The 18,565-nt window shown below is 38.6% G+C and overlaps 2 protein-coding genes and 1 non-coding gene across 3 annotated transcripts in view; 1 reads left to right on the top strand and 2 right to left on the bottom strand.

Annotated features, from left to right (window-relative positions):
- LOC134654226 (Golgi-specific brefeldin A-resistance guanine nucleotide exchange factor 1) overlaps positions 1-18,429 on the bottom strand; it is a 59,733-nt gene extending 41,304 nt beyond the window's left edge. Inside the window, exons 1-12 of the mRNA XM_063509696.1 lie at positions 17,890-18,429; positions 14,453-14,571; positions 14,015-14,123; positions 12,624-12,785; positions 9,872-9,977; positions 8,235-8,431; positions 7,414-7,579; positions 5,276-5,444; positions 3,298-3,737; positions 2,628-2,793; positions 1,735-1,885; positions 499-692 (exon numbers count right to left, since the gene is read on the bottom strand). Coding sequence (XP_063365766.1) covers positions 499-692; positions 1,735-1,885; positions 2,628-2,793; positions 3,298-3,737; positions 5,276-5,444; positions 7,414-7,579; positions 8,235-8,431; positions 9,872-9,977; positions 12,624-12,785; positions 14,015-14,123; positions 14,453-14,571; positions 17,890-18,190 — 2,280 coding nt within the window. The 5' untranslated portion in view covers positions 18,191-18,429. The remainder of the gene's footprint in view (positions 1-498; positions 693-1,734; positions 1,886-2,627; positions 2,794-3,297; positions 3,738-5,275; positions 5,445-7,413; positions 7,580-8,234; positions 8,432-9,871; positions 9,978-12,623; positions 12,786-14,014; positions 14,124-14,452; positions 14,572-17,889) is intronic.
- Positions 11,263-11,394, bottom strand: LOC134654395 (U11 spliceosomal RNA). The gene has a single exon (XR_010097327.1). It is a non-coding gene; the product is annotated as a U11 spliceosomal RNA (small nuclear RNA).
- Positions 14,917-16,784, top strand: LOC134654201 (tRNA (adenine(58)-N(1))-methyltransferase non-catalytic subunit TRM6). The gene is made up of 2 exons (XM_063509663.1): positions 14,917-16,253; positions 16,695-16,784. The coding sequence occupies exons 1-2, from the start codon at positions 14,997-14,999 to the stop codon at positions 16,773-16,775; spliced, it is 1,338 nt and encodes a 445-aa protein (XP_063365733.1). The 5' UTR covers positions 14,917-14,996; the 3' UTR covers positions 16,776-16,784.
- Positions 18,430-18,565: the final 136 nt, after the last annotated feature.

An 18,565-nucleotide genomic window follows, 5' to 3' on the forward strand; every position in this document is an offset into this window, starting at 1 on the left:
GGCAGACGGAAGGTCTCCAGGTACAGGCGGAGCTATAATATAGCCTTCAACAAACCTTAGTAGTCATAATAATGAACCACTCAGTCAAGTCAGGCTTCAACTAACATACATCACCCATAAGGTCTCTACTACTTATATATTCCACGTCGACACACCGTTAGCGCGATGTAGAAACCCCGCATCAACCAGCACAGCACCATCTAGCGATCGACTGCGTCAACTCACATGCCAGCGTTCGGCGAAGCGCTCCATAACCAGGAAGATCAGCGGCGCCTCCCCCGGCAGGTCTCCAGGTACAGTCGGAGCTATAATATAGCCTTCAACAAACCTTAGTAGTCATAGTAATGAACCACTCAGTCAAGTCAGGCTTCAACTAACATACATCACCCATAAGGTCTCTACTACTTATATATTCCACGTCGACACACCGTTAGCGCGATGTAGAAACCCCGCATCAACCAGCACAGCACCATCTAGCGATCGACTGCGTCAACTCACATGCCAGCGTTCGGCGAAGCGCTCCATAACCAGGAAGATCAGCGGCGCCTCTCCGGGCAGACGGAAGGTCTCCAGGTAAAGGCGGAGCGCCTGGTCGATGCGGAGCCCCGCGTAGTCGAAGCTGCAAGCGAAGGCTCCTAATACGCTGTAACCGTCATCGTCGTCGCGGGATGAACGCTTGCAGATGTATTCACCTTTAGAATAAAATTGTTATAAATAAGCTTTTTAAGTCACACTACTAAAGGCTTCGTCACACAGGCGCGTTTTCCGGCGCGCCGCTTTTACATATAAAACGCTCGCGCCCCGCCTGGAAAACGCGCCTGTGTGACGAAGCCTTAAGGGTGAATTGCACCATCCCACTAGCCCCGGGGTTAAGCGGTTAAACCGTTAACCCAGTGCCAAATTGTACTGGTAACCATGGTAACTCCAGGTTTAACCGGTTAACCCCAAGTTGGTGAAATGGTGCAAGTGGCTCTAACTCAACTAGCGATATGAGGTAAGTCAGGTTATATTTCAAATGTTTTTATTTACTGTGGCTTTGAGCACTAATTTCAAAAGTATTGTTCCATCCGACAGAAAGCATGCTTCTTGACATGCATGTAGCTTAATCAGGCACGAATAAAACCTGCCAAGGGCGAGTCGGACTCGCGCATGTAGGGTTCCGTACCATTACCTACGCAAAAAACAACAAAAAAATCACGTTTGTTGTATGGGAGCCCCACGTAAATATTTATTTTATTGTGTTTTTAGTATTTGTTGTTATAGCGGCAACAGAAATACAACATCTGTGAAAAATTCAACTGCCTATCACGGTTCATGAGATACAGTCTGGTGACAGACAGACGGACAGTGTAGCCTAAGTAATCCCGTTTTTACCCTTTCGGTACGGAACCCTAAAAATGACAAGTCGTCACGCACTGAACAGCGTCATACGTTATAGTTCGTTTTTTTAGCATTAGAAATAAGGTAAACAATCTTGACGTATCTTTTTATTGAAAAATACGTTTTAAAAATAAATAATGGCAAATATGTAACAATTATGAATCTAATACGATCATTTATATTCTTCTGCTTTCATAAGTAATAGTTACTGATTTTCAAACGGCGTTTTCAATTAAAAGACATGTCAAGATCGCTTACTTTCTTTCTAATGCTAAAAAAAAACGAACTATAGCAGTGACTGGATTGTCAAACATAAGCACTAAACACTTCAATTACAGCATATTTTTCCCTTACCAATCATTTTCTTATCCAAGTCAGGGTTTTCCCTCAGGAAAAGCGCTACTTCTTCAGGGTCCAGGGGCGTTTTCAGGACTCCATGCTCTTGTAAATACTCGATGCCTCGTTCTGGTTTCTGGTTGAAGAGTTCCGTGCCTTGTGTCACCCACTGGATAAAAAAAAATGTTGGGTATGAGGTATTAGGTATGAGGGACTAAAAGCAAGATCATAAAGGAATGGAGTTTAGTGAGTATAAAACTATAAATTAGAAAAAAACTCTATTTACGATAAAGAAATTTCTGTTTTCGTTTTTTCGCTTCGTTTTCGTTTTTAAATCCTTATCCAAAAGACTTCTTAAAATTTGATGATAGAGTTACATTTTTAAATAGGTATTCTTTATCGAATAAATATTATGTCAAAAAATAGCAAAATGAAGGATTATACATTACCAACATACCTCATCATCTTCCTCGCGTTGTCCCGGCATTTTGCCACGGCTCATGAGAGCCTGGGGTCCGCTTGGCAACTAATCCCAGTAATTGGCTTGGGCACTAGTTTTTACGAAAGCGACTGCCATCTGACCTTCCAACCCAGAGGGTAAACTAGGCCCGTTTAGGGATTAGTCCGGTTTCCTCACGATGTTTTCCTTCACCGAAAAGCGACTGGTAAATATCAAATGATATTTCGTACATAAGTTCCGAAAAACTCATTGGTACGAGCCGGGGTTCGAACCCGCGACCTCCGGATTGCAAGTCGCACGCTCTTACCGCTAGGCCACCAGCGCTTACATTACCAACATACCTACGTGATTTTATTAGTTCTTATTACACATTTAATACAAAAGTAGTTGCAATTTTGTATACCTTCATTTAAAGCACATTGGCCTGATTAAAAAACAAAATGTCAATCACCTTTTTCATATTCCTAATATTGTCCAACTCGGCTTCGGAAGGCACTTCTGACACTATCTTATGCCGCCCGGTCCGCCCGCAGCCGAAATACTGACTTATGTCATGCGTTATGTCACTCACTGAGTCCTCCATACCACCCAATTCTAAGCTAACATGGCCGCATTTCCTGTAAGATAAATACATTATTTGGTAACAATTTTAGCCTAAATGAAAGCAAGTGCATAAGGAATTTTGGTGCAGAAAAATAAATTTAAACAACAGATTTGCATAATAAATTTATGATTATGTTCTTTACATAGGACACTGGGTCATACAGTCATACACAGTCCAAATTATTTCACATTCGCTAAAAAAATAAATAAAAAAAGGGTAGCTAAAGTAGGGTAGGTAAAGTCGACTGAATAAGTATGCCCACTGAATTCTTATAATACATACATACTGTACAATCTCAAAAAAATATTTGGAAACGAATTATTGTATCGATGAAATGATAATTATGACCTTTATATAGGACACTGGGCCCTTAGTGGAACTCTCATAAAACAAACTCAGATTCGACATGTTTTTAAAGACAAATACAAATGAATGATTCTAAATTCAAGACTCGACAAAATTAACTGTTATCTATTTATTACTTTTGTAAACAAAACTAAAAAAAAAATAACTATACCTTTCTTTTTCCTCCTCTTCAACCACAACTTCCGTCTCGCTCTCTTTCGGATTACTCATCTCAATAGCTTCTATTATAGTCATCAGCGCCTCCAAAGACAACGTATGTATATTATAAGCCGTTGCCGATACAACATTCTTTGATAACAACTTAGTCATTTCCTCAAACACATTCATACAGTATATATCGCAGTCATAGTTCAAATATAACTCGTTACAAATCCCAGGTATCCTAAATATCTGTGCTAGGCTTTCTAAGGTCAGATACTGTATTTCTTTGAGTTCGTAGTTTGCTTTAGAGACGTCCATTGAGACTATTTCTATGACTTTTTTGAAGAAGGCCTCCATTTGGAATTTGAGGTGGAATCTCAGAGCCTCGAAGAGTAGGAAGGTTATTTGGAGGTCTAAGGCGTATATGGATATCCGTTCTGTGCTCAGCAACTGTAAAAATAGGTAACTTTTTAATTTAAGAGGATACGGGAGCTGAGATTTAAATATTTTAGGTAAACATACCCGTCTCGCTAATGGAAGCGGCTCCTAAAACTAGTGCGATAAGGACAAGGCGAAAAACCCTGCATAAAAATCTCAAAAAAGGAGGTTTCGTACTCGACTGTTTCCTCCCCCAAAACTTAACCAAATGTGACGAAATTTTGAGATCTAAATGGTAATGAAATTATCTTTGTCAGACCGTTTTGCTTTTATGGCTAATTGATATCAGTTTTGAATACCACGCCTCTCATTGCGGCATAGTCAATTAGGCCATTTTGGCCATTTTTGAAGGGCTCTAGCGCCTTAAAAAACAAAAATATCAAAAAAAGCAAAACAGTCCGACACAGATATTGACAATATTAATCTGTGTTGAAAAAATCATTGCTCTAGCTTCAAAACCCACGGAGGAAACAGTCGAGTACGTTTGTATGGAGAAATGACCACTCCTGTTGGCTCTTAAGAATATATTCTAAGACATTTTGTTACACTTCAATATTAATTCGAATACAAACAAATAATCACACGGAGACATAGTAGCGGCGGAGGCGGTTATTGAATTTAGAGCATTCCGAAGGATTTCAGAATAGAAGATGATTTTGAACAGACTGTCTAAAGTTCAATTCGAAAGATAACGAAACATACATGTTTCGCACCATCTTAGAGGAAAATCAAATTCCATAATATAATTTTGGGTTTTTCACAAACGCAGCGATCGAAATAGTTTATAGGATTTTCATCATCAGCAATGCTCGGAAAAACGCCCGTAATTTTGAAAACATTACCCTGTTCCGTACAACACAGTCTTCTTTATACCAATGTCAACGATTTAATATGCCCCAATGACATCCGTAGACAGTAAACGAACATTTTCGACTCGTAAATGGATCCTAAATTGTCGTGGCTTCCAACCTCCGTGGCGACCTGACATAGACCAACTGACTGACTGGCTGACTGACATACATATTTGGAACTACTGACATTTAAACTCATAATTAGACATGACAACGACACGACATAATAACATCAGTTCACGAAGGACAGCCAGTCTGTTCATAAATTATGATTTGTTTTCAAAATGTTTGTGTAATTCTTGTATGGTTATTGTGTAAATCACATGAAATAAATAATTTTGATTTTTTTTAATGACGGGCGTTTTTCCTAGCCTTGATGATCACGATCAGTCATACCATAGAGAAATATAGTAAGACAAGAGTGCTCACTCCATACATCAGTTAGACTATTAATTTCAGTGTCTACATCTAGCATCGAGTAGCGGAACTATCAGTACTGCTACTTGACAATAGATGTAGCACCGACCGGAAAGTCTTATGCTGTTGAGACAAGACTTTCCGGTCGGTGCTACATCTATTGTCAAGTAGCAGTACTGATAGTTCCACTACTCGATGCTAGATGCTAATAGTCTTTTTGGCACTAAAACTGATGTATGGAGTGAGCAATCTATGTATTGTTTTCTCTATGGTCATACTTACACTAAGCAGATTCCTACAGAGTGGATCCTTCACCAAGTACAAAAGCGAAGGGTACCGCGCTAACTGGTCAGCGCCAACTTCTAGCGCGGTGCCAGCTAGACAGAGCCCTAGGTGTACCATTCCGGACGTGTTTTGGGTGTCCAGGGGGTTACATAGCGATATTATAAACCTGGGGAAGATCAATTAATGTGAGTAGATAATATACACAAAAAAAACAACGGGTTGCACTCAGGGAGTGCCGGCAGAAGTGAAAACTCAATGACTAGTGCAAAATGCATTATGTATAATTGGATACTGATAAGCAATAATGTGTCAACCCACATTCATTTTGCAATAAGATGTCAACTCAAAAAATTGACGCTTAAAGTTGACACTTTATTGCAAAATTAATGTGGGTTGACACATTTTTTCCTAAACAGCATCCAATTGAGGTTAACGCCATCTAGCGTTAGCGTTAATTACTTGAAACCCCTAAGAACATCACTGTTAGTACTCGAGTTATATTAATACCAGTTAGAGCGAAACTCACTAGATAGCATTTAAATCAATAAAGAAAAGCTCAATGACATTACATGTAATTTCATGTAATGTCATTGAGTTTTTCTTTATTGATTTAAATGCCATCTAAATGAGTGGCCATCTAAATCTTACGGTCACGTGATCGTCTTACGCTGTCTCGAGTTTAACATTTTTTCCCCACCTCAAAAAGTGCACAGCGCCGCTAAAGAAGTTTTCACTTCAATAAAACATTTTAACACATTCAGTGCCCGTCTATCGGGTATTTTATGATTTCGTTCCCAGGCCGGACGACCCGATAGTCGGGATCGTGGTACCACATCTTTATATGACGAAATTTTTGTGGCCTGGCGCGGATGTCTTGTTTGGCTGGGTGGCAATGAATGTGTTAACTTCTCAACCCAAAGGTCTAAATTTGTTAACCAGAAAACGACCTTAATGTTTTGAATTCAGATTTGATTTTGATTCTCTTTGCTGACCTAATATCGCGTCGGTGAAAAGCGAGGGGTTGAGTGAAACTAGCTTACAGAAGTATTCACCATTCGTACAATATATGGAAGATAGAACGATACAAAAAACAATTCAAACAACTTAACTTGTACTACCTTAAACTGTTTTTTGACAAGTTTTCACAGACCATCAAATATGACATTGATACATCAAGGCGGTTTGTTTACAAAGGGCCTAACGGGAAACGCGAAATCGAAACTCAGCTATCTGCCTCTTTATCGCTCGAATATGCAAGAGTGATAGAGAGGTTAGGTAACAAAATTTCGACTCTCTCGTTTGCGGTAGACCCTTACATTGTGACTTATTGTGGGAATGGCGCCCCTACGCAAAGTTTCGCGTAATATTCCCTATACAAATTAAAAATAACTATTTTCTACTAGTAATAAGTATCTGGGAAACCGAGCTTTGCTCGGAAAACATATAAAAACTCAAAAATGCGCGTTTTCCCAGAGATAAGACCTAGCTAGATCGACTTTTCGCCCCGCAAATTTCATCGAAATCGTTAGAGCCGTTTCCGAGATCCCCGAAATATATATATATAAATAAATATACAAGAATTGCTCGTTTAAAGGTATATAATTTCTAGAGATGCAACGGATAGTTGTTTGGCCGGATACCGGATACCGGATATCCGGCGTGGGCACTGGCCGAATATCCGGTATCCGGCCGCCGGATATTCGGCCGGCGGAACTATACCTATATTTTGAGTTTTGCAGGTGCGCGTCGTGCAGGTTTCGACCTGTTTCATAGTGAACGTTCGCGCGGACACATTTCTAGGATCGTAACGAGTTTTATCATGTCATTACGTAGTAAGTTCGTTTATAGTTACAAGTGCGCGCGCGTATTTTTTGTGTAAACAAATAAGTGTATTGTGTGACATTGGTTACGTATTCATTTCTATCTACTGTGTCGTTAGCATTATGACCGTGACTGTTTATTAGATTCCATTTTTTACCCCAAAATGTGTTAATTTTACTATCCGGTATCCGGCCGGATAGTAGGTCACTATCCGGTATCCGGCCGGATACTAAAATAACGGCCGGATAGGCCGGATACCGGATAGTAACCGGATATCCGGTGCATCTCTAATAATTTCTACTAGTACTGCGTACCTAAAAACCTCTCGAACGCAGGCTAGCCCATAAGGCTGTAGGTCTAGAGCCTCGTCTTGCTGAGTGAACCGTATTCCTCGGTGGTTCACGTATTCTTCCAGTTTCTCTGTCTCTTCGGCTGGTTTAGATGGAGTTGTGCCGTCGGGATCTGAGTCTGGGGGTAGGACTGTAGAAAAAAATATGGAAATTATACTCTTCAAGCCATTTCCGTCAGTAGAAAAGAGCGGCAAATTTAAAAAATGTAGGCGGGAAGAGTTATCATTCCATAGAAAAAAATAATTTCGCGCCTTTTTCTACTGACAAACTTGTTTGATCGGCTATACATTAAAATTCCTATCCAATTAAATTAATGTTGCCATATCATAAACATTTCCTTTGTATACAGTACAATCTCACTAATCCGGCACTAATGCTGACACAAGAGAGCCGGATTACTGGAAAATTCGGATTAAGTACTGGAAGTTAGAGCAAATCTGCATATTATTTTGATGTGTTTTTTAGCATGTCGTAGAAATCAATTTTACTAAAATACCATATTCAAACAAAATTCTACTGTTGTACCCCAATTTTAGTGCCGTATATACCGGACCATCGAAGTGCCGGATTATCGAGATTTCACTGTTTATGGCAGCCCTGAGGCTTCGGTTGGTATTCCACCTGTCCAATTTCCTGGTCCAATGTGCATTGCGTCTCACTCTGTCACTAAGTCAAATGTGAGAGGCAAATACATACTGGCCAAAGAAATTGGACAGGTGGAATACCAGAACCAATACAATTTTTGTGTTAAAAAAAATAACTATTTTGTTTTCTCTTTCCCTCACCTTCTGCAGGTTCCTCCGCCGCTCTCTCTGTCTCTGTCTCGTCAGCATTGACGCATTTCTCAACAAGTTGTGCTATAGACGAATTGTCTGTGGTCGCCAGATCCATAGAGGAGTGGCGTGTATGTTTCTTTGGACTCTTGATCGATTCCACTGGCTCTATGGTGATTTCCGCTTCGTTTATTAGGTTTTTGTCTTGGCTATATAAAAAAATATATAAATATTTTATACAAGTAAGTAGTACAGTATTTTAGACATGTTGGTCCTATATCAGGGATCACCAATTAGTTTCTACAGGGGTCCGATTTCACTACATAGTATAAAACAAAGTCGCTTCCCGCCGTCTGTCTGTCTGTCTGCCTGTATGTATGCTTAGATCTTTAAAACTACGCAACGGATTTTGATGCGGTTTTTTTTAATAGATAGAGTGATTCAAGAGGAAGGTTTATGTATAATTTGTTAACGGGGCGGGGCGAAGCCGGGGCGGGTCGCTAGTTTAAAATAAAATGACCATCGCGGTCCGTTTCTACGTGAGTTTATTAATTATGCACATAATATAATGTATAGGTCGGCGTTCCGGAATGCCATTTGGTGACCTTTGCCCTATATTAATTAGCTACATTCAAAATAGGCGTCATGGTAGTCTATCGGCATACAGGATTAGAATTCCTTATTTCACTTTATTATTATTTGAAAATCATTAAAATAACACATGCCTCTCTGATAGATTACTGCTTAAAAAAATCTCCTAATAAAACAAAACATTGTATTGAATGAAAAGATTTCCATCCAAAATAGCTAAAACAATTTAAATTGGGTATTTGACTGTATTTAAAACAAATTATGTTACACCATGCATAAAATAAAACGTAGACGGCAGTTATTTTTAGATACAATTTCTATTTTAAAACCCGTATAAAACTATAAAGAGTAGGTAATTTGACTCTGACGTCACATGTTAGTGTTTCATTCCATACTAGCAAAACCGTTTTGACAATTCGAAAAGATAAACTGATTTGACTAGTAGTCAAATACCCTTTTACATTATTTTTTGACGTCACAGATACACGCTTCGAACTTATAGCTGGTCAACCAAATCTTGTCAGTAAAAAAAGGCGCGAAATTCAAATTTTCTATGGGACAATATCCCTTCGCGCCTATATTTTTCAAATTTGCCGCCTTTTTCTACTGTCAAGATCTGGTTGACCAAGTATATATCTTGTCCATTGTGGTTTAAAAAAAACCGGCCAAGTGCGAGTCGGACTCGCGCACGGAGGGTTCCGCACCATCAACAAGAAAACAAGCAAAAAAAACGTTCACCCATCCAAGTACTGACCCCGCCCGACGTTGCTTAACTTTGGTCAAAAATCACGTTTGTTGTATGGGAGCCCCACTTAAATCTTTATATTATTCTGTTTTTAGTATTTGTTGTTATAGCGGCAACAGAAATACATCATCTGTGAAAATTTCAACTATCTAGCTGTCACGGTTCGTGAGATACAGCCTGGTGACAGACGGACGGACGGACGGACGGACGGACGGACGGACGGACAGCGGAGTCTTAGTAATAGGGTCCCGTTTTTACCCTTTGGGTACGGAACCCTAAAAAGGTGGATCCATAGAATAAAAATAATGCGTACCTATTTCGAAGGCTGTCAGCCTTTTTAGCTTCCGCGTCCGTTTCTGGGTCAACAGTCGGGCTGGCAGGCTCAGTCATTGATGATTTCCTTTCCAGCGAGTTAGTACCTGAGTAAAAAATAGTTAAATAACAGATGAATCGATAAAATGTCTAGCTAATAGGGAATACGCGTAATAATATTCGAACTCTTGCGTAGGTGGCGTCACTCCCACAATAAGTTATAAGTCTACCACAAACGAAGAGAGGTCGAAACTTTGTAAACAAACCGCCTTGATGTATCAATGTCATATTTGATTGTCTGTGAAAACTTGTCAAAAAACAGTTTAAGGTACAGTATGTATAAGTTACTCTATGGTAGGTATACTTAAGTCACTAGTGCTGCACTCTGGCGGCAAAACATTGCAGTAATACTCCCTATTAGTTTGGTTGTTCATTGCCTAATAGCATCTTAAGGCACCGTACAAGAAATGGCAGTTAAATTTGAAGTGAACAGGGAAGAAAATATGGTTATAATTATTTTCCGATTCAAATCAAAGTACAACTCTGTTCCAATTTAAATTTGAAAATACTAAAAGCACTATTTAGCGAGTTTTTTGTCTTTTTTTATACTTACAAAAAAACAATTAATAAGGATTTCTGGACTAGAACATCAAAATGTCACAGCTAAGAAAATTAAATTATTACATAATATAAAACAGTCGCTTCCCGCTGTCTGTCTGTCCCTATGTATGCTTAGATATTTAAAACTACGCAACGGATTTTGATGGAACAACGGAACCCTTATAGATTCGTCATGTCTGTTTGTCTGTCCGTCCGTATGTCACAGCCACTTTTCTCCGAAACTATAAGAACTATACTGTTGAAACTTGGTAAGTAGATGTATTCTGTGAACCGCATTAAGATTTTCACACAAAAATAGAAAAAAAACAATAAATTTTTGGGGTTTCCCATACTTCGAACTGAAACTCAAAAATTTTTTTTTCATCAAACCCATACGTGTGGGGTATCTATGGATAGGTCTTCAAAAATGATATTGAGGTTTCTAATATCATTTTTTTCTAAACTGAATAGTTTGCGCGAGAGACACTTCCAAAGTGGTAAAATGTGTGTCCCCCCCCCCTGTAACTTCTAAAATAAGAGAATGATAAAACTAAAAAAAATATATGATGTACATTACCATGTAAACTTCCACCGAAAATTGGTTTGAACGAGATCTAGTAAGTAGTTTTTTTTTTATACGTCTTAAATCGCCTAAATACGGAACCCTTCATGGGCGAGTCCGACTCGCACTTGGCCGCTTTTTTTATTAGATAGTGATTCAAGAGGAAGGTTTATGTACAATTTGTTAAGCCGTGCGAAGCCGGGACGGGTCGCTAGTAGCTAATAAACAGAGGAGGCGCCGGTACATAAGGGGTAGCCAACTGCCTCACCGTTAAAAAAATTACGTGTTGCGTATGTCTTGATAACCATACTCCGCCGACCGTCGCCGGCCGACGTGCCATCAAAGCGGCAAACACCCTTTTTAAACATGGCGGCCGGTTGACATTACTCTTATAGAAGCTACGGGGGACTAACGATAGCGTGAGGCAGCGGGGGGTACAGCGACATCTAGCGTTAAATGTTGGGACTAATTTGAACTAAAGGTGGTTGGATTTTGTTCGATTTTCAATAGTTTTAACATTTAAAGCTTTGGATTCCTCCGAAAACGGTGCCGTCATATTACGGCCGCTATATAGCGTTGACTGACGTCACTAGAACGTTGTCTATGTAAACAAGATGGCGCGGTTTCCTAGACGGCGTTACGTTACGTTGATTGTCAACGTAACGTAAGATGACGGCCGTCATGACGGTGTCGATAGTTTCGTGAACGTTTTATTAGATAGCGGTGACGCCATTTTGAATAAATGACACGAGATTTGAATAAATGATTCCGTACTACGATTATTTTCCTCTTCTGATGATATTTCATCCTCCAAGTAAATTATAGATGATCAAGCAAATCTTGCCAGTAGAAAAAGGCGCGAAATTCAAATTTTCTATGGGACGTTATCCCATCGCGCCTACATTTTTCAAATTTGCCGCTTTGACCTTGGTGGATGACGGTGTGTTATGACGCCGTGGTACTTTCCACATGTCGCCACCGTAAAGACGGCCGTCTTTTGCAGCCGCTATATGACGGCCGTCATATGACGGCACCGTTTTCGGAGGAATCCAAAGCTTAAGGGACAATGATTGCCATGTAAAATACAGATGGCGTTAAAGACTAAGTATTATGACAGGTTTGTCTGGATAGATAAATGGTGATGGTGCGTGGACGTCATCTTATAACGAATACAATAATATGTCCTAAAGCTTTGGTTTCCTCCGAAAGCGGTGCCGTCATATAACGGCCGTCTCCATACAAATACTACGACATCCATATTTAGCCGTATGGAGACGGCCTCTATATGACGGCACCGCTATCCTAGGAATACCGATCTTAACCGAAAAGTAAACGCGCGAGTCAATAAAATTTCACACCCCATTACGAGTGATAGAACACACAAAGAGGGAAAGTCTGTCCTAAAATTCGAAGTTGATTCCAGGGAATGAAAAGTCAAACGGTTTGTTAGATATACTTGGTCAAGCAGATCTTGTCAGTAGAAAAAGGCGGCAAATTTGAAAAATTTAGGCGCGAAGGGATATCGTCCCATAGAAAATTTGAATTTCGCGCCTTTTTTACTGACAAGATCTGCTTGACCAGCCATACTTACTATTAGCCGAGGTAATCTTTTTCTTAGGCTTGTCTCTCTTGTTCAGCGAGAGTGCGGCGGCTGCGAAAGCGGCGTTGTCTTCGGCGGGGAACTGCGGCAGCCGCATGAAGATGAGCTGCGTCATGTCGCGGAGGCATTGCTCGGCGTTGCGGCGGAGGAGCTCTGAAAACATACATTAATGGAGATGGTAGAATGAAGCGTTTATTGCGGAAATCCATATCAATCAAAACAAAAGTACATATTACTTTCCTAATCCGCGAAATAATAACGTGCTAGTCAGACTAGCACGTGGTTACAACTTCCTTGCGTATTTTTTGCATACAATTGCAAGTAATATAGAGACGAGGCGGCCTAGCCACGGTGAAAATCGCTTGCGCTTCGCCATCGAATTGCTTTGTGTCTCTCTATCACTCTTCCATATTAGTGTAACAGTGACAGCTGCGTTTCGTTCGCTACGTAGCGTTAGCGATTGGCATGTTGTCTACGGGGCCAGCAGATTAGTTGTTTGTTAAGCTTTGGATTCCTCCGAAAACGGTGCCGTCATATAGCAGCAGCAAAAGACGGCCGTCTTTACGGTGGCGACATGTGGAAAGTACCACGGCGTCATAACACCAAGGTCAAAGCGGCAAATTTGAAAAATGTAGGCGCGATGGGATAACGTCCCATAGAAAATTTGAATTTCGCGCCTTTTCCTACTGACAAGATTTGCTTGATCATCTATAATTTACTTGGAGGATGAAATATCATCAGAAGAGGAAAATAATCGTAGTACGAAATCATTTATTCAAATCTCGTGTCATTTATTCAAAATGGCGTCACCGCTATCTAATAAAACGTTCACGAAACTATCGACAAGGTCATGACGGCCGTCATCTTACGTTACGTTGACAATCAACGTAACGTAACGCCGTCTAGGAAACCGCGCCATCTTGTTTACATAGACAACGTTCTAGTGACGTCAGTCAACGCTATATAGCGGCCGTAATATGACGGCACCCCGTTTTCGGAGGAATCCAAAGCTTTAGGTATCGCGTTAATAGCGTTGTCGAAGTGTTTCGACTACTAGCGACATCTAGTTATTCATTTTATTTTACATTCAATTTCTGTACTCATATCCAGAATAAGATACTTTATTTAGGTGTCTCCATATTATTATATTTTCAATCATATTTTTACCTATAATTAAAAAAGTAATATCTTATACATACTATCATTTTAATCTTCCTAATTCTGGATATCAGTCAGTCTGGGTATAGTCTGTGAGTTCCTATAATTGGCTTCCTGTATCTACTAAAATTTCTATGTTAATGTCATAGGTCATAGCTGTTGGATCTCCAAATAAATAAAATAAAATAAATAAAAATAAAATACTTTCGTGCAGTTTCAGCTACCTGTGAGTCTGGTTTCGAAGCAGATGCGGAAACAGCTCAGCATGATCTCGCAAACACTGTCATCTGTCAGCATGGCGCCTTCCGGACTCAGCATTAGTGTACGCAAAACCTGGAAAACATAATAACACAGTTTTTAGTAGTTCTATAGTCTGGTAGAAAATAAGATTAAAATGATTAAATTGTAAGAAGTTGGACATCCGCGTTGGCGGGTCTGCCTTGTTGCGTAAATTAAAAAAATAAACTTCACATTTATTTATTTAAACTTCATTGCACAAAAGAAAAACTTAGCGTACAAAAGGCACATTCACGCCAATAAAAAGGGGTCTCCTGTACTTGATTTGTTTTGGAGGTGCCTGGAGGAGGCTTTTCTCCAGTAAAAGTATGGTATTCCTTATCACAAGACTAATGATTAAAAAATGGTGATTTTTGTAGTGATACCTGTAATATTTTCATAAGCACAACACCGTCCGATGAATGGTCGGTGCCGACAAACCGTGCGTGCGTAACCGCATCAGCGATGTCTTCCACGGTGGCTGGCACACTTGGATGCGTCGGATCTGAAATTAAAAGTGTAGAATAAAAAGTTACAAAACGGAATCAAAATCTGAACATTTTTATTTGCGTACAGATGGCGCTACTGTGTGCTATTTGTAAACAAGCATCAGTGTCGCCATCTGCACAGATATATATATGATAGTTTTAGCAACCTCGTAAATTACTTACAATGTATTCAATATTAATAGAAGAATTAAATAATTTAGAAGTTCTTAATTGAAAGATTTTAATGAATTTAACCGATTTGTGTAAATTACAATCTACACGTCTTAAAACGTAGCTCAAACGGCGCGGGACGGCAAAGTGACGTTTAATTTTTGAGGTTATGTTAATTGAGTGACGTGCTACTACTACTAGTTCACGATATGATATAGTTTTATGTATAAATAAGAAGTATTAACTTTATCAAATATAAATTAATAATAAAATGACGCCAGACAACACGATACGTGTGGGGGAGTACATAGTTATACAGAAGCAAAACTATAGGAAGCTACACAAATTCAATAAACCGAACTCTTGTATCAACATTGGACGCGATAACGTTAATCTAACTGGTATAGAAGGCTGCCGGTTCCATTCTGTGTTTAAACTAATACCAAAAGGTGGGAAAAGGACTAAGGAATTTTCTGTACAGTTAGCAGAAGAGGCTGGCGATTTAAAAGACGAAATTAATGTCAAAACATCGGGTACAGACAACAGAAACATTATTGATGACGGACAATCGCAAAAACTGTCTTATTCCGAGATTGAGGAGCTGAGAAACGACGCTACAAAGGCATCAGACATTGTAGAAACTTTGATATCAAATTCAAACACTTTTTCAAATAAAACTGAGTTCTCACAAGAAAAATACTTAAGGAAAAAAGAGAAGAAATATTTCGAGTACATTCAAATCCTTAAGCCGAATCTGCGTATGATATCAGAGATTATGTACAAGTTGGAGCCAGGGAAAATACAGAGTATCCGCATTGATACATTGTCACAAATTATTACAGCCGTTAACATCCAATCGGAAGGAGTCCATCTCTTATATGATTCCGGGTCAAATGGTTTGCTAGCTGCTGCATTATTGAGTGCTATAGGTGAATCTAATGATGGAAAACTAATACATATGCATCCAGGCAACATGTCACAGAAACAAGCATTGTTAGCTATGAATTACAAAGAAGAACAATCAAGTAGATGTATCTCTGTTAATATTTACTCTGTATTAAGACAGTTTTACCAAGGTTGTGACACACATGATACAAATGAGAAAACTGAGCATAACAGCTTGAAAAGGAAGGCCGAGAGTCTTGAAATTCAAAGTAAAATACCTAAACTTGAAGAAAATTTACAAGAGAATACAGAAACTAAACTAGATACAGAGGAAAAGACAGCTGATAATTCAGAAACAAAAGAAAATGATGATAAGCCAAAAGAGTTTAAAAAACCTAAATGGCATTTTGACAATATTACTGCGGCAGAATTGCTAAAAGGCAAAGCGGATTCTTTAGTCATTGCTTGTAAAGAGGACCCGCAGAATTTATTTGATGAACTGGTGCAGTTTGTGAAGCCAGGGCGGCCATTTGCAATTCACTATACAGTGGCTGAGCCCTTACAGAAGATGTATATGAATTTGAAGATAAGAAGCAATGTTGCTGCACTTAAGCTGTCTTGTAATTGGATGAGGAATTATCAGGTGCATATCTCATCTTTTAATTTTAAAGATAACCCAAGCTTTATGTTTGTATCTGCTATTTAATACTTGTTGGAATCAGAAACTCTATTAACCCTTAAGCTGGCATACATCGTTTTAGAGTTGTTAGAAATTTAACTTACAAAAAAGAGATATATTTAGTATTTGAGCTTATTATCAAATTATAGTAAAATTCATTGAATGTAACATTATAAACTGAACATTAGTATGTTTCAAATATTTATAAATAAAATATAATTATATTTTCATAGGAATTGATTCTTCAGTTACACTTTAACCAGTTGGGCCAAAGTTAGCTTAGCTGGACTCTTAATTTCTAGCTGATAAGTTTTAAGTTAATACTGACTTGTTATTTTCAGGTTTTTAGTTAATACTGACTTGTTATTTTCAGGTTTTTAGTTAATAATGACTTGTTATTTTCAGGTTCTGCCAGACCGGACACACCCTGAGGTGATGATGAATGGAGCCAGTGGATTCCTGTTGACCGGCTATGTTCTTAAATGAAGTTAAATAAAACTACTTATTAGTTTCTTTTGACATGTAAATGTATTGCTTTAAAACTCTTAATGTATTATAAGAACTTAATAAACAAATTGATTATTGTTTTTACTATTATCCTCTAGCCGCCCCGATGTCAAAATGTGCCAAGTCAAATGCAATTTAGATTTGTCAAAATAAAGATTCAATTTAGAATGGAACAGGAGATCTTTTCATAGGCCTCTGGGCAGCTAGAGGTTGTGCAACTGATGGGGCAGATAAGTTTAGAAGTAGCAGTAAGATGTTTTTTTACATCTCCAACATAAGGATTTATCTTTATGGTAGGTAACCATTGGTTACAATATCCCATGGGTTCTTAGGAATCCAGGAAAGCCACAAAACAGTGGAAATTTTAATCAAAGATCTATTTATTTAATCTTTATTGCACAAAAGAAAAACTTATCCTACAAAAGGCAGACTTAATGCCAAAAGCATTACCAGTAAATCTCAAGATATATTGATTAATCCTCTTAAGACCTTTTATAGAATATGAGTTCAAAACTTGAATTTAATTTGTATACAAAGTATACCGGGACTTATGAGGTTCTTTTGGAAATATTTTATTTAAATTTTTTTTGCCAGACGAGGCTAGTATAAGTATAATAATAAGCCAGTATAGTGCAATCTATACTTAAAAATAATGTAGTAGTGTAGGTAATACTACCCAATACAAAAGGTATAGGAAACCCCATCCTATAAAAATGTTCTAATTTTTATTTGCCGGAGTTAATTAAATGAATCTGTTTTTTCATCCGTCATAGGCAATTGAGCCTTAATAAGGGAAGTGGTTTTTGCCACATTTGATAATATAATAGTCAAAACAGCTAGCTTGTACTTGATTTGAAGTACACATTAAAGATAAGATAAACTCAATGCCATTTTGCTTTTTAAAAATCAATTATATTCATATAGTGTTTCTGTGAAAGAAAGATCACTTGAGTATAGACAACTCTGGGTTAAACTTGTGAAGAGTATCAAGACCTTCTGAATAATCTTCAATTGAAATATACAAGAAAATTTGAATTTGAAATTATGTCAGTATAGACATGAAACATTGTAAAAAATGTGTAAATTTCCTTACCTATCAATCCATATGATAAAAACTTGTTTATAGCAGACAGAGCAAGGCTAGTCACAGGTCCTGTTGTCTCCTTGCTTCTAATGACTTCTAGAAACGGGCCCAGATACGTCGGAGGGTCTATCAATCTCAGGTCATCCACTTGGTTCAATATAGTTTTGAGATCTTGAAAGGTACGCATAAGGACGTCGTATTCCTCATTAGGGAAGGAATGAGAGCCCCAGCGAGTGCTCCGCCGCATCGCCGTGACCAGCATCGCCATCTCCCCCTGCACCACGAAGATTCCATTTCCAGGGAGCGACATTCTGCCTCTTTCTTCAAGTACAGCTAAGAACTATCAACACTTAGAAAACTACGTTGCTGCGCGCGATCGTCAGCTTAACTACATATTTGCACTGCACTGCTTGTACTGATACAACTCACTTGTGTAATTTTTGATCAAACAAACACTTATTAGCATTTATAATACACAATTTAGTGGAATATTTCAATTTGATTAACAAATTCCATCACGATCATGTTGACGTTTCATAAATTTAGTGCTACTACTCCCCGCTAGAGGTCGTGGCAAAAAATGACGATTTGCAACATAGATACAAGGTTTTTTAGCCAATCGACAGTCGTTTAATCGATAGATTACGATTATTCTTTGTCTACGAGTCTTAATTATTTTAGATAG

This window comes from Cydia amplana, chromosome 14, assembly GCF_948474715.1.
Source record: "Cydia amplana chromosome 14, ilCydAmpl1.1, whole genome shotgun sequence".
NCBI lineage: Eukaryota > Metazoa > Arthropoda > Insecta > Lepidoptera > Tortricidae > Cydia > Cydia amplana.